The sequence below is a fragment of the Balaenoptera acutorostrata genome, chromosome 3 (genome assembly GCF_949987535.1).
Source record: "Balaenoptera acutorostrata chromosome 3, mBalAcu1.1, whole genome shotgun sequence".
NCBI lineage: Eukaryota > Metazoa > Chordata > Mammalia > Artiodactyla > Balaenopteridae > Balaenoptera > Balaenoptera acutorostrata.
In genome coordinates, this window is record NC_080066.1 from 155,962,213 (window position 1) to 155,983,183 (window position 20,971).

Genomic DNA, 20,971 nt, shown 5'->3' on the forward strand with positions numbered 1-20,971 from the left:
GCCTTTTTTATTCCTTTCCTGTCATTTTCATGGGATTTTAGGCAGGCGTGGATTTAAATGGGTATACTAAACATACCATGTTGAACTGGAAACCTGCTAAATTAAAAATTAAAAAAATTTTAAACTATTAAATTTTAATTATAAAAGTTATACATACATTCACTGTAAAAAATTCAAATATTACAAAAGGGTACAGTATAAACTGAAAGTACTCCAGCCCCACATCCCCCATTCCCATTCCTCAGGGTTAGCTGCTAGCCTGCTGGTAACAATTTCATAGTTAAAGTTAACGTCCAATTAGAGTAACCATATTAAGTTTTTAATATATTTTCTCTCTCTGTGGTATAAAATTTTCCATTTTAATTTAAATGTCTTTATGTCTTTTACTGTATTCTTCATCTTTATGCTTTTTTATATGAATTTTCCTATGCCTGGTCTGCTCCCCAACACCCTTCTCCCGGGGAGCCCCTGTTCAACCTTTGATTCTCAGCCTATAAGTCATGTCTTAGTTTACAAAGCATTTCAAAATCTCCTGGGCAAAATTAATGCTCCCTTCTTTATGTTCCTATACCACTTTGTTCATACCTCTATTCTAACACTAATCACACCATTTGGAAATTATTCCTTTTTAAAAAAAAATTAATTAATTTACTTTTGGCTGCATTGGGTCTTCATTGCTGTGCGCGGGCTTTCTCTAGTTGTGGCGAGCGGGGGCTACTCTTCCCTGCGTTGCGCGGGCTTCTCATTGCAGTGGCTTCTCTTGTTGTGGAGCATGGGCTCTAGGCGCATGGGCTTCAGTAGTTGTGGCACGTGGGCTCAGTAGTTGTGGCTCATGGGCTCTAAGAGCGCAGGCTCAGTAGTTGTGGCGCATGGGCTTAGTTGCTCTGCGGCACATGGGATCTTCACGGACTAGGGCTTGAACCCGTGTCCCCTGCATCGGCAGGTGGATTCTTAACCACTGCACCACCAGGAAAGCCGGAAATTATTTCTTTTTTTTATCTTAACACCTATACATTGCAAACTCGAGGTGGTGGCAGCTGTATTATGCAACTCTATACTACTGTTAGCTTTGTACTGTAGCCCTGTACTGCAAGTGTCTTCTCCCAGTTAGTGGCTTGTCTTTTTTCTTCATGCCTTTTGATGGGGAAGTTCTTAACTTTAACGTAATCCAAATTTATCGAAGTTTTCTATACCATTTTGCTGATGTCATTTAATAAACCCTTCCCTGAGATAGTAGGAAATTTTCCTTCAAAAGTTCTGATTTTACTTTTTCCTTTTAAATTCTTTAGTCTATTTGGAATTAATTTTTTGTGTTAGGGCCCAACAGATAACCAGTTGGTTCAGCTCATTTGCCAGCTCTGTCATAGATCAAGATTCCACATGTGCCTGGATTGTTTTTGGGCTCTCTAGGCTGTTTCATTTTCCCTCTCTGCCTATCCCTATACTAATATCCCATAGTCTTAATTTTTATAGCTTCATAATAAATGTTGATATATGTAAGGATAAGTCCTTGAAACATGTTACTCTTCTTCAAGAGTGTTTAGGCTCTGCTTTGTCCTTTGTTTTTCCATACAAATTTTAGCTTAGCTTGTAAACGTCCAGAGAAAATCCTGTTGGAAAATTTATTAGAATTGCATTGAATTGATAGATGAATCTTCCACCCCATCTCTGTTCCCCCACGAAGTAGCTCAAGAGATGTTTATAGAAGGAATGAAGGTCTGATGATTGTCTCCAAAGTACATCTTATAAACAAACATTCAGTAAATAGAGGTCAATGAATGAATGGGGGACAAAATGACTAAGATCGATCAGCACTTTCTTACTATTCAGCAACTGTCTGTAAAATTCTTCTTTGCCTGTTGTTAATACACAAACCCACGACTCCATCCTCCTACTGAACATAAATCTATGACCAATTTGGATAGCTTCTTTTTTTTTTTTTAAAGCATCAGAGCTGGGCATGTGTACCTCGGGAGAGCATTTTTATTTATTTTTTTAATTAATTAACTTATGGCTGTGTTGGGTCTTCGTTTCTGTGCGAGGGCTTTCTCTAGTTGTGGCAAGCGGGGGGTACTCTTCATCGCGGTGCACGGGCCTCTCACTATCGCGGCCTCTCTTGTTGCGGAGCACAGGCTCCAGACGCGCAGGCTCAGTAACTGTGGCTCACGGGCCCAGTTGCTCCGTGGCATGCGGGATCCTCCCAGACCAGGGCTCGAACCCGTGTCCCCTGCATTGGCAGGCAGATTCTCAACCACTGCGCCACCAGGGAAGCCCTGGATAGCTTCTTGAAAATAAGTTTTCAGGAAGGCTCCTGGCCGCAGCGCAGGCAAAGAAACAGGCTATCTGACAGGTCAAGTGTCTGCGACTCCTCTGCCTCCCTAGGTGGAGCGGTCCAGGGCGACAGCGGTTGTTCTTTGGCCCTTTTCCCCGCGGTTTAGGGAACCAAAAAGAACTACAACTCCCGGCAGGCCGCGCGGCGCCCCGGCTTCACTAAGAGCAATCCGGAGGTGGCGGCAAGCAAAGTTCCCCGCGAACTCCCGCCACCAGGCTGCTGCTGGAAGCCGGGCGCCGCGTCTCTGTTTCCCAGGGGGTGAGTAGGGGCAGCTCCTCGGAGGCCTGCGCAAAGCCCGGGCTGCCAGGGCCGCGGGGCCCGGGTAAGCCAGTATGGACGCGCCGGGCGCCCGCCTCTGCTGGGGCCTCCAGCCGGGAGGGAACCCTGGGCCGGTGACCTTATCACCCGGGGCCCGGCGCGCGGCCACGTGACTCGGGTGACTGGCAGTGCCCCATCCCCTCTGCGGCGACTCTCCAGCCTGGCTCACCAGTGGGCGGAAGCGTGGCGCAGTCCTGCGTGTAGGTAGAGCTGGAGCTGGAGGGAGGCAGTAGGCGGCTCACCTAGACCTCCTCAGCCTAGGTGGTCTGTGGGCTCCGAGGCGCAGGCGTCCGGGGCTGGAGCGCAGGCTGGATAAGAGCGGGGGCGCGCAGATATCCTTGCCCTCCGCAGGGGCCTGCGCGACCCCGGAGCGCGCCGTATCTGTAGCACTTGGCGGGGCCGTGAGCTTGCGGGGACCTGAGCTTCCGGATCACACAGTAAACGTGTGCTGATGACAGCGCTGTGTGGAGAGAAGCCTTTAGAAGACGTCTAGTACAGCTCTCTCCCCAGGTTAAGTGGCATTTCCTTTCTACTAACTAGGAAGTCACTAGATTCAACAAGTACTTATTGATCACGTCCATGATTCTTGGCACTTAGTGGCTGCTCAGGAAATATTTGCGGTGTTGAAAGTGAATTAGGCTTTATCTGTGCCTTCACACGTTTTCTTTAAGCAGTAGTTCTCAAACTTTAGCGTGCATCAGAATCACCTGGAGGGCTTGTTACAACACAGAAACCTGGACCCCAGCCCCCAAGTTTCTGATTCAGTAGGTCTGGGGTGGGGAGCGAGCATTTGCATTTCTAACATGCTCCTAGGACATACGGATGCTGCTGGTCTGGGAACATACTTTGGAGTATCACTGTTTTGTAGGAAAAATTCCTGTGAACTTAAAGCACCAACTCGTCACTCCTGGTCCTGGGCCTTTCTGTCCTGGCTTGCCAGTTTAACTTCGGTAGTGATAGTAAACATGTACGTATTACTTTGTTCATTGTTTCTTCCGCCACATTATATACAGATTTTCATGTAGTCTACACTTGTGTCAATTTTCCTGGGTTACACCATATTGTATCTTTGGCCATTTCTCAGCAGCCCTCAGGATGTAAACTTTGACCTCTGCTGGGAGAGTTTACATTTTTTCCCTTTCTGATAATACACTTATTTTCTTGTCACACAAGGGACCTATAAGACAAGAATAGTGCTTGGTTCATGCATTCCCCTCTTCCCCCCCGCCCCAAGTCACTGAATGAACCATCTCAGTTTAGCTATCTACATCAGAGGCACTTCAGGGACCCACCTCAGGGCCCAGCAAGCCCTTGTCTCATCCACCTTGTGCTCTCTTGGCTGGAGCAGACACACCTGTATTCAAGTCCTGGCTGCATCACTTAGTAGCTTCCCAGCCAAGTTTCTTACCTTTTCTAAAACTCAGCTTCCTGATCTGTAGAATGAGGCTCTAATAGGATGCACCCCAGAATGTAGTTGTGAGAGTTACATGAGATGTTTAAGCACTTGGCGCTGTACATTTCCGGTTACAGTCTCACTCACTCTTCTCCTCTTACCTGCTACTCACTCTTTGTGCTTGGTTTTCCACTGTTCTCCCTGAGTGCCCCTATCTCTGGATGAAGTAAGTGGAGAATTCTATTCCTGGCCTGGATGAGATTTATTTTTCCCGTCTACTCTGGGACTTTGGCATCAGTTGGGGATTCCTTTCATCAATATTGATTGAATCACCTTCTGGGCATCAAACACTAGGAAAGGGAGTGATTACATTTGGGTTACATTCCTATCTACAGGGCAGGGCAGGGCAGGCTATAAACCTGCTCAGGTCAACTAGGTGGTCCCTCAGCATTGATGTGAGACATGATGGTATCATCCACCTTGGTTGCTTTTTATCTACATCAGTAACCAGTTTTCCCTGAAAACCGGATCACTCTCTCCAAATGTAGTATTGGGTCTTTTCCAGTCTTGGGAGCAGACCAAAAGAAATACTGCTCGTTTGTCTAATGGTCTCTCTAGGAAATGGGAGGAGGAGCTGTGGTCGCTTTATGGGATTAATGGGATTGGAGCCCTAAATTCTTTCCTCTGTGGCTATTCTCACCTGTGCACCAAACAGGGAGCGGTGATTCTAGGCTTACTGTCCTGTAATGTGGCATGGGGAGCAGGCAGCAGGTGGATGGTAGCTGAAAAGGCCTAGCCCTGTGAACAGTAAGTGCTTGGTTCCCTATTTAGTTCTGTACAGAGGGTGGAATTTCATTTGACCATCAACTTTTAATTTGTAGAACTTCCCAGACTCTCCTCTTGCCTTGTCTCAATACTTGCTAGTATGTTTCCTGTGGTCCAGCAAGATGGATTCCATGCTCATCCTTGATTTGACAATAACACAGCTCTCCTAAATGTTTCATAGCCTGGAATTGGTGGTTTCTAGTGAGGTGCTTTGGTTGATCTGTGACATGCTGTTGATTTCCAGGGTGCCAAGCAGTGTCTTCCCTGTGTCTGGCACTGTTTGGGGGTGGTAGAGGGTCAGAAATCATAGTGACTGATGCAGTTACTTGAGAATGGGGTTAAGAATGTTGGGGATTGGAGGTCTGCGAGTCCCTGTCAGGAAGGTCACATGCCATAAAGAGAAAGGGCTGAAGGTCCACTCTGCCATTTACCAGCTGAGCCACCTGGGGCAAATCACTCACCCTCTCTGCTCCTTGGTTTCCTCATTTATACCTGGGGATGGTAGTAATATCTGTCTCACCTCACTGGGTTGTGTGGAATAACTAATGTGATAATGAGTGCAAAGGGCTGTGCAAAGATCAGTTATTACTAATATTATTATCTAATGGTTAGGTTTTAGGGTCCAGTGGCCCCAGGCACCTCCCCCTCCCACCCCCAACCAAAGAAAAGGATGTGCTGTTACAAGAAACAACTCAGGTGAAAGTCAAAAAAGGCAAGTAAACAGAACAGGGCAGGTGATTCATTAGCAAAAGATTTAATAATGAAAGGTGTTTTTCATCGACAGACGTATTTCACGGCTGACAGGGTCTTTTAAAATTGCTACCCCGAGGGAAGCAACTCATTTACATGTTAAAGACTCACTGACACCTTATGGAAAACTCCAGCTCCAGTCTATTTAGATACAGTTTGACTCCTATATCATCTATTTTATGTTTTTCAATTTCCACCTCTTTTATTACTGAAGACATTTGCATGAAAACTGGGTCTTGGGAGTTGTGTCTGCTTTGCTGCTGCTTCCCCACTCAGAGGTGGGCTTAAGGCTGGGGTGGCCTCATTGCCTAGAGGGACAGGCCTGGAGGATGGTGCAACCTGAGGAGGATGGGGCTTGGGGAGGGAAGTCTGGGAGGGGTGCTGGGGGTGACTGGAGGAGGATGGCTGTCGAATTGTCAGCCCAAGTTTGTGATTCTCACCTGGGAACCTGTGTTGTTACTGACTCTGTACAGGTCTCATAGGGTATAGTTTACCCCTTCATTAATTCCTTCATTCAGTGAATACTTTTGGAGCACCTATTCCATGTGCTAAGCAAGGTTATGGCCAACTATAGCCTGCAGGCCAAATCTGACCACACCCATTACTTTACATAGTGTCTATGGCTGTCTTTTGCCTTGCACTACAATGCAGAATTGAGTAGTTATAACAGAGATGTTATAGCCTGCAAAGCCAAAAATATTTCTATATGGTCCTTTACGGAAAAAGTTTGCTGACCCCTATTCTAGGCAGAGAGAATAGCAAGTGCAAAAGCACTGAGGCTGCAACCGCATAGCACAGGGAGATCAGCTCCGTGCTTTGTGACCACCTAGAGGGGTGGGATAGGGAGGGTGGGAGGGAGGGAGATGCAAGAGGGAAGAGATATGGGAACATATGTATATGTATAACTGATTCACTTTGTTATAAAGCAGAAACTAACACACCATTGTAAAGCAATTATACTCCAATAAAGATGTTAAAAAAAAAAAAAAGCACTGAGGCTGGAACGTGCCTGGCGTGTTTGAGGAATAGCAAGGAGGCTGCTGCCATTGGGGTGAAGTGAGCAAGGGGGGACAGTGGAATGGCCTGAAACACTGGAGAGAACTGGGGAGTCAGATCATGAAGGGCCTCGCAGGTCATGCCAAGACCTTGGCTCTTTTGAAACCACGTACCTCAGACTGGGACTCGAACCCAATTGCACCTCAGATGGGATTCGAATCCAGCCAAAATTCCTATTGGGACTCGAACCCACGGGCTGGGACTTGAACCCACTGTCTTTTAATTAAAATCACTCACCTGGTGTCAGGACTTACTGAAGCTCAGGTTCTTTATGTCTCAGCGCAGAAGGAATTCAGTGAGAGGCAAAGTGATAGGCAAGAAGTAGATTCATTAATATAGGACACTTGTGAGGAATATAAGCAGGCAGGCAAGGGGGCTCTGCCCTGAGAACTAAGTGGGAAAGCAGGTTTATTTCGTGAGATACACACTCCATAGACAGATTGTGGGCCGTCTCAGAAGGCGAGAGACCCTGAAATATGGGGTGGTTAGTTTTTATGGGCTGAGTAATTTCATAGGCCAATAAGTGGGAGGATTATTCCAATCATTTCTGGGAAGAGGTGGGGATTTCCAGGAATTAGATCATCACCCACTTTTTGGCTGTTTATGATCAGCCTCTGAACTGTCATGGCACCTTTGGGTGTATCATTTAGCTGATGTATCACAATGAGCGTATAATGAGGCTCAAGGTCCACTGGAAGTCGAATCTTCTGCCATCTTGGGCCTAATTGGTTCTAACTAGTTTATATCATATCCTCAATGGCTGTGTCATTCTTTTAAAGGTTGTGCCCTGTCCCCTTCCCTCCTGTCTCACTTTGAGTGAAGTGGGAGCCATTGGAGAGTTTAGAGCAAAGGAATGCAGAGTTTGACTTAAGTTTCCATGTTGAGAATAGACTAGGGAAATTTTCACTCTCATTCATTCATTCAGTCTTTTTTTTTTTTATTAGCAGACTTATTTACTCACTTATTATTTATTAGCGAATTCTGTCCTCTGCATTTAGTGGAAGAGGCAGATATAGGACCAGATTATTAGAGGTAAAAGCAGTGTACAATGAGACCAGAGAGGAAGGAGCAAGGAATTCTGAGTGATTGGCTGACAAAACTTCATAGAGGGATAATGCAGGATTGAGTGTGGGGGGTGGATATTTTGGGAGATGAAGCTGGAAAGGTGGGTTGGGATGAGAATGGGGTGGGCCTTGAATGCCTTGCTAGGGAATTTGGACTTTTTGGTAGAGAGTGGGTAGGTAAGAGTGATGGGAATGCACTTGTGGGTTAGGATGATGATGACTTGCATGAAAGAGTGAAGGTTGGCTGGGATGTGGGGAAGTGTTTGGAATGGGGAATGGTTGAATGGTTCAGGCAAGATGTGATGGGTTTCTCCCACCTCCTTTATTAATTGTACAAGGTTGTGCTGAATTCTGGTCCCTGAGAGCTACGAGTTCTTCTATATAAGCTCTTCAGCTTTTCAGAGAAGAAGAAATGAAGTTTAAGATAACAATAAGGAAAAGAAGTCTCATTTACTGAGCATGGTAGGCATTCTGTTAAAGCAGCATCTCACTTAATTCTCACAATGACCCTATGAGGTAGGTACTATCAAGAGCCTCTTTTGTAAATGGAGCCTCTAAGAGGTTGTGGTTTGCTCACGGTCACACAGCTGGTAAGCAGTAGAGCCGGGGGTTCTTCCCAGCTCCAGAGGCTGAGTTCCTGACCACCGGTTGCTCTGTACTGCCTTCTTAGTGTGGGCTTTTCTGCAGGCCCCACAAGGAAGGTCCCTGGATCACCCCTCATGGACCTTTTCGAACTGATGATCTTGAAGGAGGAAGGTGTGTGAGGAGCTGAGGGCACTCAGCCTAATTTAAGGCCTGCGTCCGGGTCCAACTGGGAACCTGTGTCTTGGCAGAAACAAGGTGGAGGGAACATTGAGTGTGCTGCCCCTTTTGATAGCAAATGCTACAGGCTGAGGGTGTAGAGAGCAAGATGAAAAGGTAGGGCTAGGTGGAGGACTGCCAAGATGCTAGAAGTGGGGCATGCAGAAGTTGATAGGGGAGTAATAAGATCCTTTACTAAGCCTGGCATTGGGTGAAGACAGAATAACAACCACCACAATGGCGGTGGTGGTAATAGTGTTACTGGAGGGGGACCCCTTCTAGGGTCCGGGCGTGGGCTCTTGTCTAACTCGGAAATGAATTGTCCAAGGAGACACACGTACTGACAAAACAAAGGGGTTTATTGAAAAGGGGCACTCCAGCGGAGAGCAGCAGGGTAAGGGGACCCAGGAGGACTGCTCTGCCACGTGGCTCACAGTCTCAGGTTTTATGCGGGGGGGGGGGCATTTAGCTTTCTGGGTTGTCTCTGGCCAATCATCTTCTTTGTGCTCATATTTGGGGTCCTTCCTGGTGGCACGTGCATCTCTCAGCCGAGATGGTTTCCAGCGTGAGGGTTTCTGGGAGGTTGGCAGGACATATTATGGGCGGGGGTCTCCTCTCTTCTCTTGGCCCCTCCCCAATTCTTCTTTGGTGGTAGCTTGTCAGTATCCTGCTCCTTATTGGGACCTCCTGTTGTGAGACAACTCATGCAAGTGGTTATTACCGTGCCTGGCCAGGGTGGGCGGTTTCGGTCCAAGGTTCCCTAACAATAGTAATTGCTATTGTGTTCTTACTGTGTAGGTGGCACCTTGCTAAACATTTTGCATGATTTCCTCATTCCTCATCACCTCATCAAGTAGGCACTGCTATGATCATCCCCATGTTACAGACAAGGTCATGGGATTCAGAGAGAGTTAGCAGTCTGCCCCTGCCTACCCGATGTGTAAGTGATGGTGTCGGGACTCAAACTCAGGCCCACTGGATTCCGGAGTGCTTATTCTCAACCACCGTGCTCTGTCTCATCTGAAAGGAACGAGGGATGGGGTAGGGAGGTTTTCATAAAACAAAGAAGATGTAAAGAAAGGGGACACTACAAAGCAAGGTTTAATTTATTCTTTTTGTTTATAAACCCCTTTCTTGCAGAGTTAGGAACTGCTCCCAGGAGTTGGGCCAGAGCATTTGCTTTTAGTGAAAGAAATGAGTTTCTTAAATTATCCCTTTAAAAATAATTGCTTGCATGGCACTTCCCTGGTGGCGCAGTGGTTAAGAATCCACCTGCTGATGCAGGGGACACAGGTTCGAGCCCTGGTCCGGGAAGATCTCACGTCACGGAGCAACTAAGCCCATGCACCACAACTACTGAGCCTGAGCTCTAGAGCCCGCGAGCCACAACTGCTGAGCCCACATGCCACAACTACTGAAACCCGTGCACCTAGAGCCCGTGCTCTGCAACAAGAGAAGCCACCGCAGTGAGAAGCCCACGCACCACGACAAAGAGAAGCCCCCGCTCACCGCAACTAGAGAAAGCCCACGTGCAGCAACGAAGATCCCATGCGGCCAAAAAAAAAAAAAAAAAAATTGCTTGCAGTCATCCTTGTGGGGTGAATGCAGTCATCTGGGGTTGCAAGTGGGTAGGATAAACTTGGAAAGGGGCATGGTTTCACTGATGAATTTGAACATATGAAGGCTCTCTTTGTTAAAAATGAAATATTTAGAAGAGTGGTTCTCAAACTTTACATAAAAATAACCCATTATATTTCCTATTATATTTATATATATTTTATATATATAAATATATATAAATATATAAATATATATAATATAAATATATATATTTATATATATTTCCTGAGTCCTACCCCCAGCTTTGATGATTCAGTGGGCCAAGGGGTGGACTTCAGAAATCTGCATTTTTTTTTTTTTTTTTACTTTGCTATATCATTATCATTATTATTATTTTTCTGGAGTCTAGTTGATTTACAGTGTTTCAGGTATATAGCAAAGTGATTCAGTTATACATATATATTGTTTTTCAGATTCTTTTCCATTATAGGTTATTATAAGATATTGAATATAGTTCCCTATGCTTTACAGTAGGTCCTTGTTGTTTATCTATTTTATATATAGTAGCATGTATCTGTTAGTCTCAAATTCCCAATTTATCCCTTCTCCCACTTTCCCCTTTGGTAATCATAAGCTTGCTTTCTATGTCTGTGAGTCTAGCAGAAATCTACATTTTTGAAATGGTACCCAGATTGATATTTTTTGCAAGAGTTCCTCTGACCACACTTTAGAAATGCTGGCTAGGAAAAGAACACTGCAAAGGGAAAAACAATGGGATTATAAAAAGAACTGGGTCCAGAAAAGTCAAGAAAGGAGAGAAAAAGAAACAGAACAGGTAGGAATATAGAAAGCACAGAAGGTGGTAAAATTAAATCCAAATACATAAGTGATTATGTTAAATGCAAACAAAATCAACTATATGCTATTTAGAGAAACAGTATAAAGTGTAAGTTGAAAGTAAAAGAATGGAAAAATATGTCCCTGTGTATACTTTAAAAAAATCTGTGACTATATTATGAGGCATGAGTCAAAATAGACTTTAAAGAAAATGCAGACAAGGCTGTTTGGAGCAATTGTTTCCATAGAAAGGGGAAACAGAGGCACAGAGCAGGGAGGGGATGGTCACAGACTGAGTCCAGGGCAGAAGCAAACAGGGTGATGACCTAAATTTTCCTGCTGCATTTGTGCTGGGTTTGCACCTGCAAGTGGCTTGATGGTGGCACTTCTGGGTGGGACTTCTCCACTGGCAGCTGCAGCTGTGGTCAAGGACTTTAATCTGATATAGAATTCCCGGGCATTGAAGGGGAATCTGCCCACTGGCTACAGTGGCCCCAAAGACTGTCTGTGCAGCCACCTGGCAGGCTGAGCAGTACAAGTAGGGTGGGGAAAGGGAGCCAGGAGCCCACTTTGTCCCACTGAATGGGAGTGTGAGTTTGGTTAAACAGAGCAGGTCAGCAGGTGGACCTTGAGCCCCTAACCGGAAAGCAGCCTGGAGGACTGTGAGTGGACAAGGTAGTAATAGGCATGGTGTTTGCCCTCAAGGAGCTTACAGTCTAGAAACGGAGCTGTCTATTCTAATCAAAATAAATATTTTGAAAATCAGTCAGACGTGGAGGGCTTACCTGGCTGGTCTGACCAGCTGCCATCTTGGCTGTGGTTACTTCTGACCTGGGCATGGGGGCTAATGACGCCTGTGTGTGCTTAGTGGTACAATCATAGTTTCCGTAGGAGTGGTTAACATGCACTCGCTTCTCTTATCTAAAACAGCATCCTTCATCACATATTCGTCATCCTTCCTCTTACCCACTTTGATTTTCTTCTCAGCACTGAATACCTGCTGCTATTCTAATACATGTCTGTTTGCTTGTGACCTGTCATCCCCTCTAGACTGTAAGAACTTTGTCTGTTTTCTTGGCTCTCTCCCTAGTGCCTAGAACAGTGCCTGGTACTGTTGAAGGAAGAATGACTTTGACAGTTGACTTATGCTGGGTAATGTGCTAAGCATTTCATATACACGATCTCATTTTATCCCAACAGCTTGTGAGGTAGGTATCATCCTGTTTTACAAATGAGGAAACACAGGTGCAATGAGACTGAGGAAATGACCCAAGGTCATACAGTCTAAGTGGCAGAGCCTGGATTTGAATTTGACTACCTATGAAACTCTTAACTGCTTCTCTTCCTCTGCTTTCCTTCTTCAGGGTCTGGGGACATGGCCAGGAGGGCTCTCAAGCTTGCTTCGTGGACCAGCATGGCTCTTGCCGCCTCTGGCTTCTACCTCTACAGCAACAAGTACTTGGATCTCAACGACTTTGGCGCCGTCAGGGTGGGCAGAGCAGTTGCCACGGTAGGTTCTTCTCCTGTTGGGAGGGGCAGAGGAACTGCAGTATTACTTGCAGGTGTTCATACATGTAGCAGATGTACCTGCCAGTCACACATATGTGGAGATTCACATGTACCCTTACATGTGTGAAGCTCCCACTACACAGTTGCACAGGCATGGATGTGCACCCCTGTGTACCTATATCCCTGTTCACACAACCTCTGGCATCCTGAAGTTAAACAGAGTGGGATTGCATGGGGTCTCTGTTCTGAAACCTTTACCTTTACAGAACCTCCTTATCTTATTTTAGTGACAGACTCAGGAGGCTGTCTTCTCAGGAAACACATGGAAAGAGGGCTTTGCAGCTTTGATTAAATTCTACCAGAAAACTTGGTCTGCCTCCAGTGAGCTCGTGAATGGTTTGTGATGCAGGGCTCATGCTCAGAGTATCTATGCCTTGAAGAACTTTGCAGATCCCCTCCAAGCTCCAAACTAACAGAATCTGAATTGAATAGTTGACTGTTAGAGGTTTTCTCCAGTGGTTCAGGAACATCGTTCTGGTGTGATCACATCCTCTTTATCTCTGCTGAAAGTGGCTGTTCCGACACCCCTACATAATTGCTCCATTGGTGGGTAGAGCGCCACATGCGTCATGCTTTCTTTCCTCCCTTGTCTGCTGCAGGATGAGCTCATGCTTTCTTCCCCTTGGTGTAGATATACTCTGATGCACAGTCTGTCTGGGCTGTTGTCTAATCATTTCCTTAATACTTGGTGTTGTCCCGTCTTCTTCCTAGCCTGGCTCAGATGTGGTGCCTGCTCCTTAACGTAAACTGGGTCATAGACTCAAGATTAGCAAATAGACAAACAGGCCATGGAATATGTTGCGATTCCTAAGTGTTTGCTGAATGCCTCTTTTGGGCCCAGCATTGTCTTATATGCCTCAGGGGTAGAAACGAACTGTCCCACGCAGGTGCAGCTTTGAAGGAGCTTCTGGCTGAGGAGTGTTCACATGAATGGGTCAGAAAACAATCTAGGGCTTCCCTGGTGGCACAGTGGTTAAGAATCCGCCTACCAATGCAGGGGGACATGGGTTCGAGCCCTGGTCTGGGAAGATCCCACATGCCGCGGAGCAACTAAGCCCATGCGCCACAACTACTGAGCCTGCGCTCTAGAGCCTGCAAGCCACGGCTACCAAGCCCGCGTGCCACAACTACTGAAGCCTGCACGCCTAGAGCCCGTGCTCCACAACAAGAGAAGCCACCACGAGAAGCCCGCGCACTGCAATGAAGAGTAGCCCCCATTCGCTGCAACTAGAGAAAGCCCGCGTGCAGCAACGAAGACCCAACGCAGCCAAAAATCAATAAATAACTTGAAAAACAAAACAAAACAAAACAATCTAAAGCCATGTATTGTGTCAAGTTGCGTGACTCGGGTGACAGCTGCTGTGGGACCTCAGACACAGGAGTGAGTCCTGTGGGCTGGGGTCAGGATGAGTGCCTTAGGGAAAGTAGGGTTGGATGGAACCTTAGGGATTTGAATAGTTGGAGAGGAGGGAAGAAGGCATAAATCAGTGCTTTATAAACTAGCCACTAGGCTGTATATTCTTTAAAGGCCAGGGCTCTGGTCTATTTTTGGGGAGGTGATGTTTAAAAATTTTTCTTTATTGATGTATGGTTGCTGTACAATATTATATAAGTTGCAGGTGTACAATATTGTGATTCACAAGTTTTAAGCTTATGCTCCATTTATAGTTATTTTAAAATATCGGCTCTATTCCCCATGTTGTACAATATATCCTTGTAGCTTATTTTATATATAATAGTTTGTATATACCTCTTAATCTCCTACCCCAATTCTGCCCCTTCCCACTTCCCTCTCCCCACTGGTAATCACGAGTTTGTTCTCTATATCTGTGAGTCTGCTTCTTTTTTGTTATATTCATTAATCTATTGTATTTTTTAGATTCCAGATGTAAGTGATATCATTCAGTATTTGTCTTTCTCTGTCTGACTTATCTCATTGACCATAATTCAGGGCTCTGGTCTTGATTAGCCTTGTGCACCACTCAGGCCAGGTCTTGCTAGTGGTTGGTATTCAGCAAGTATATGTGGAATGGAATAAAGATTTGGGAGTATAGACAAAGGAATGGACTCTTCTCAATACTAGCCTTGTAAGCTCCTTAATTTCTACGGGCCTCAGTTCCTCAGTTCTAAAAGGGAAGGTTTGGGCTCAGCAACCCTTAAGGCTCCTCTGTGCCTGAAGATACCTGGGAGCCTGTAATTTCCTGATTCACCAAGCATAAGGGAACCTCTCTTGGAGTTTTTGCAAAGGGACCCAGAATTAAAACTTATATGCTATTAGAGCAAACATAAATATGAAATGGTGTTTATTTGTGATAAAGAGGGGTGGGATAAGTTTATCCAACAGCATTCATCCAACTAGTATTTATTGAGCATTTACCTGTGTGCCTGGCACTGTGAAAGGTGCAGGGGATACGATGATGAACAGGAAGGACATGCCCCTGAGCTTATAGAGCTTAATTTATAGTGAAGTGGAAACCATCCATATACAAGGAAACAAATGAGCAAGGTAATTTTGGACGGTGGTTTGTTATGATAAATAATTGGGAGTTCCTGGTGAGTGGTGGTAACTTTAGATTGAGGGTCTCTGCAGGGGTAGCATTTGTGCAGAGCCTTGAATGACAGGACGAAGCCAGCCAGATCGAAATATGGGGGCAGGGCCTCTTAGAGGTTGGACTGCTTCTCTAGACATACCACCTGTGTCAGGGGGCTGCAGCTGCAGGCCTTGGACAGAGGAGTAATATTTGATGTCTGGTGCTAAGCCTTCCTCTTCCTTGGTTCACAGACAGCTGTCATCAGTTACGACTATCTTACCTCCTTGAGGAGTGTCCCCTATGGCTCAGAGGAATACTTGCAGCTTCGATCCAAGGTAAGGGACCTGTGGGACCCATCTGAGCCAGGCCAGGCCTGGATAAGTCCTGAAGTGACTGCAAAGCCAGCAAGCTTCCTGTCTGCAGCTGGAGGTGGGCGGGGGCAGTGTAGGGATTGAGGCTGGGGGCTTGGGAGGAAGGAGGGGTGGTGTTTTAGTGCCCATGGGCTGGGCTGCCAAGCTGCCATCAAGTTGGACCCCCCAGTACTGAGGTTATAAGTCTATAAGGTGCTGCTGGGGAGGCTGGTGTGTGTGTCTGGGGAGGGCACGTGTCTGGGATGACTCAGGAGGGATGAAGGCTCTGTCCCTGAGATAACTCAGCTGGCTTCCAAACTGCCTTGTCAGGCAAAACCCAACTGAAAGAGGTTAATTGCTTTCCTGTCCTCTGAAGGCTACACCGGGGCCTGTTGTAGGTCTCTGAGTGGAGCTGTCGACCACACACTCTGTTCTCATTTGGAACAGGATAGTTGATTTTGGTGCTATGTCTACATGTCCCAGAGAGTTGGGGGATTAAGCAAGAGGGCAATTGTGTGGGATGTAAGTTGAGTTTGAGGTCAAGCGTAGATAACTTTGGTTCTCCCAGAGAGAGGTTTGTGATAGATCTGTGTATCTTTACTCAGCCCGGAAGGCCCTTTGCCCCTTAGAAAATTCCCAGTCATCCTTCAGGACTCAGCTCCAATACTTTTCCTCTGTGACACTTTCCTCCTCAGTCATCCTAGGTGGCTGGAATAATTAATTTTTAAATTTTTATTTAAACTTTTCATTATGGAAATTTCAACTATCCATAAGGGTAGAGTAGTATGAACCGCTATGGAACTGTCATCCAGCTTCAGAAATTATCAACCTTTTGCCAATCTTGTTTCATCTACTCTCCCCTTTATTTATTCATTCCTTCATTTACGTCTTTATTCATTTATTTATTTATTATTATTTTTTGCTGAAATATTTAAAAACAAATCTCTGGCATCATATTATTTCATTAGTAAATACTTCAGAATGTATCTCTAGCAGATAAGGACCTTAAAAAAACCTTAACTACAGTACCATGATCATACCTAACAAAATTGATAATAATTCCTTAATAACCTCTAATAGCTAGTCCATATTCAAATCTTCCTTTTTGGGACTGCCCTGGTGGCGCAGTGGTTAAGAATCCGCCTGCCAATGCAGGGGACGCGGGTTCGAGCCCTGGTCCAGGAAGATCCCACATGCTGCGGAGCAACTAAACTCGTGTGCCACAACTACTGAGCCTGTGCTCTAGAGCCTGTGAGCCACAACTACTGAGCCCGCATGCCACAACTGCTGAAGCCCATGTGCCTAGAGCTCATGCTCCGCAACAAGAGAAGCCACTGCAATGAGAAGCCCGCGCACTGCAAGGAAGAGTAGCCCCCGCTCGCCACAACTAGAGAAAGCCCGCGGGCAGCAACAAAGACCCAACACAGCCATAAATAAATAAATAAATTAATTAATTTATTAAAAAAAACCTTCCACGTTGTCCCCAAAATTTCTTTTTTAAGTTGATTCAAATCTGGATCCAAACAAGGTTCATATATTATGTTTGGCTGATGTTTCCTAAATCTTTTTAAGTCTATAATATTTCCCCTCCCTCCTTTTTTTGGGAGCTATTTGCTTGTTGAAGAAACTAGATCATTTATCCTGTGGAACTTCCTACATTCAGGATTTGGCTGATTGCATCTTCACAGTGTCATTTAATGAGAAGTAAATTCAATGGTACACAATTCAAAATATATAATATTTGAACATACAAAGTGACCCTCCTATCCCTGTTTCTCAGGTACCCAATTTTTCTGCCTGGAGGTGATCATTATTTCCTGTATATCTTTCCAGAGAGATCTTCCTATTTGGATTTAACCACTCTGTGTTCTTTATTCCTGTCATAGATGATAGTTGGTTATGTCTTTCTCTCTCTTTAGACCATAAATTCTTTTAGATCAGGGATGGGTCTTTCTTTTTTACATCTTCTATCTCTAGCAGTGATGCCTGGGACTGAGTTGAGTTAACGTCTGTCTCAGTGCCAGGCTGTACCCTGCTAGCTCCCTGCCTTGGGAGAGGCCCCAGAAAGAGAGTAAGGTTTGTAGTCAGAAGACCTGAGTTTGTGCCTTGGCTTTGAGAAGGTCATTCAGACTTTTGGAGTCTGTGGTCCACAGATGGTTATACCACTTACTGAGGATTATATGGATAGTTTCTGAGACAGTGTGTTGTGAATGTAAATGTAAAGCAGGTATCAAAAATAAGTCAGATGTCTACTAGAAGGTATACTCCATGAGGACAGAGACTTGATCTATGTTGTGTATCTTCATGTCTGCAGCACCTACTACAGTACCCAGGACACAGTAGCTCCTAAATAAAGGTTTGTTGAACGAATGAATGAATGAAATGTTAGTTTGTATTGGAAGATCTCAAAGTCCTTGTCTCTGAGACCTAATGCCCCCTGCTTTTCCCTACTCCCTTTTCTCCATCTAACCAATGCTATGGGCCTTGGAACCCACCAGAGCCACATTTTGCAGAGAGGTCCAGGCCAGGGCACAGGGGCAAGCCCTCTGCCTTGGGGAATCTGCAGAGCAAGCAGGGGGATGGATGTCGTGAAGACAGTTGCCCTTCATGTGTAAGTCATCTGGAAAGCAGTGGTGCTGCAGGTCCTGGAGAAGCTTGCGGGATGCAGTTAGGAAAGTACAGTCTGGCAATTGACAAGAGAGCAGCAGCGCGAGGTGACTGGCACCAGATAACAGGGTGCAGGCTGGTCCCTGGGAGTTGTGCCTGGGAAGGGAGAGCTGGCCGGCGCTAAAGAGCACAAGTAAATACCGCAGGAGTGTTTTCTTGCATCGGAGCACTTATCTGTTCTGGTCTGTGAGACTGAAAAAGAAGTGAGTGAAGGGTAAAACATAATTATCTCACCTGTTAAGCCAGCGTCCCCAGGTCCCGGAGTGTGCCAGAGCCAGGAGCTTGGCAGGCAGTGACTTCGAGAAGCACTTTCAAGGTTGGTGCTCAGCTGGCTGGGATCGCAGTGACTCAGCTCTGCTTCGAGAGGGGGTGGGAGCCAGCGTGAAGATGTGTTTTCTAGGGGCACAGTGGCACTTTGCTAGGCAGTGAGGGCGTGGGACTGCACCCAGATGCTTTGGAGAACGAGAATCCAGGTGCCCAGGATGCTTATAAACAGAAAGGACGGGTGTGAACTTGCCTGTGCCTGAAGCAGAAAGAAGTCATTGCTGGTACAGATGTCCAGACAATGGGCTGGAGGAGGCAGGACTGAGTTGATTCTGACCAAGGAGTCGGGGTGTAGTGGACATATGTTAATTTTGCAGCACAGGAGCCATTCTTGTTTTAGGGAGCAGCATCTAAACTTTCCTTTGGGGAACCACTCCTATCTCATATACATGCCATGCGGTTTGAGTGGAGCTCACCCCACCCTCAGGGTGGGCATGTGACTTTGGCTGTCAGTGTAGTCCATTCCTCTGGCCCTAGTGATTGATTCAAGGATGAGTATCTAAGCCAATGCTTGTCAGTGAACTTAAATCAGCTCCAGGACTTTTGGGGGTGTCCCCCCTGTGACACTGCCTTTTCTGCTGGATTAGCTGAGAGTATCAGATGTTGGCTTAGAGCTGCTGGCAGCCATCTTGCCACCACGAGGGGAGAGCCCATCTGTGAATGGAGCCAGTATTGTGGAGAGATGTATTTGAGTCCTAAGCTAGACTACCACTGGACTTTTCAATTATTTATGCCAGGAAATTCTCTTTTTGTTTAAGATGTTTTGAGTTCAGTTTTCTGTTCCTTGCAGCCAAATGAGTTCTGATTAACTCTTGGCGAAGCATAATTAGGGTTTTGATAGGTCACAGAAGGACCAGTAACTCAAAGAAAGAAATGAAATTCAGAAATTCCAAGGCCCATGAAGGATGAGGAAATAGAATGATGGTGCTGGGTAGAATTTGAGCCATTTTGGACCTAGAGCTCCTGGTCCATCACCAAACACCTCTACTTCCCTAACTGTAAAGTGGGTCTTTGCCCCAGCTAAGTTTGTAAGAACAGAGGTGAGAAGCTTTACTTAAATACTGTGGATTATTTAACCAGCCAGAGAGGAGATCTAGAAGCACAGTTTGCCTTGATGGCTCCTTATCATTTTAATGAACAAGTTAATTATTTTCTATTTTTCTTATTTTTACATTTATTAATTGGAATTATTCTATAAGAAATAGCTGTCCCTTCTCAATCAGTTATTTGTTTATTTTTATCAGTATCAAACCATGGATATTTATTTTATCCTATGGGTTAGAGTCCAAAACAATCATTATTTCTTTTTATCACTCAAATTGTTCTGACTTTGGCCATTGGGAGCTTCTTCAGATTGTCTCCTGTGTTCTTTTGATATGCTCCATCATTTTTTTTTTTTAATAAATTTACTTATTTATTTATATTTATTTTTGGCTGTGTTGGGTCTTCATTTCTGTGCGACGGCTTTCTCCAGTTGCGGCGAGCGGGGGCCACTCTTCGTCGTGGTGCGCGGGCCTCTCAACCGTCGTGGCCTCTCCCGTTGCGGAGCACAGGCTCCAGACGCGCAGGCTCAGTAGTTGTGTCTCACGGGCTCGGTCGCTCCCCGGCATGTGGGATCTTCCCAGACCAGGGCTCGAACCCGTGTCCCCTGCATTGGCAGGCAGATTCTTAACCACTGCGCCACCAGGGAAGCCCTGCCCCATCATTTTTTGAGCACTATCTTAACTTTCTGGTACCACAAGTTGCCCCAGGCTCATCTTGTATTTTCATTGCCCAATCCCTGGAATCAGTCACTTCTCCAAGGAGCTCTGATTCCTTTTATTGGAGAATGGTATTCAGAAACCAAGATGTGGATGCATATTGCTACTGGGGTGCTGTTGTTTCTAGGCTCTTCCAGGAGACATAGCTAGGAAATATATGGATGTATACTTACTCATGCATAAACACATCTGTCTATTAAAAAACCATGAGTTCATGCTGATACCTCTAATTTCAGTCTAAACTCACAGAGTTCATTATAGCCTTCTCCCTTTCCTTATATGTAACTTATTTCTCCGACAGTGAGAATGCCTATTATCTACAATATATTCACTTATTTGTTCAACCCTAGTATACCCCAAATTAGTTAACAACCCTAAGGCACACAAGAGCAGAGAGAGTGGCTCAAGATGAATTAAGGGGGTATTTGAGCTGGGTTTGGAAAGATGCATAAGATTGAAACATGTAGCATTGGGGGACAAGGTGATCTGAGCTGAGGTTGATGGGTAAAATTTTGGTGATTGTCTATAAGAAGCAGAGAGTAGTTCAGTGTTACTGGAGACTAGGTTATGAGTGAGTGAAGGGTTATACTGGCAAACAGAATTAGAGGTAGGTTGCAGAGGGACTAAAGGCCAAGTTTTATACCATGGACAGTAGGGGACCCTGGAAAGTTCTAGAGTAAAGTTTTGTTAAGCTGTTAATGAACGAGAATGCTTAAAGTCATCAGTTACTGAATATTTTTTGAGCTTCTGCTTTGAGTTAGACAATGAGTAAAAGTGGTGTGTGTGTGTGTGTATGTGTGTGTGTATGTATGTGTATGTGTGTGGAGAGGATAA

At 45.4% G+C, this 20,971-nt stretch overlaps 1 protein-coding gene across 2 annotated transcripts in view; it reads left to right on the forward strand.

The window, feature by feature from the left end:
• The first annotated feature begins 2,486 nt into the window (after positions 1-2,486).
• ADCK1 (aarF domain containing kinase 1) overlaps positions 2,487-20,971 on the forward strand; it is a 109,337-nt gene continuing 90,852 nt past the window's right edge. The window contains exons 1-3 of one of the 2 annotated variants that reach the window (XR_009007781.1): positions 2,487-2,590; positions 12,301-12,446; positions 15,288-15,371. Coding sequence is in view for 1 of the 2 variants with exons in the window: in XM_007184542.2 (XP_007184604.1) it covers positions 12,312-12,446; positions 15,288-15,371 (219 nt within the window). In the remaining variant the exon portion in view is untranslated. The other variant, XM_007184542.2, reaches the window with a different exon arrangement.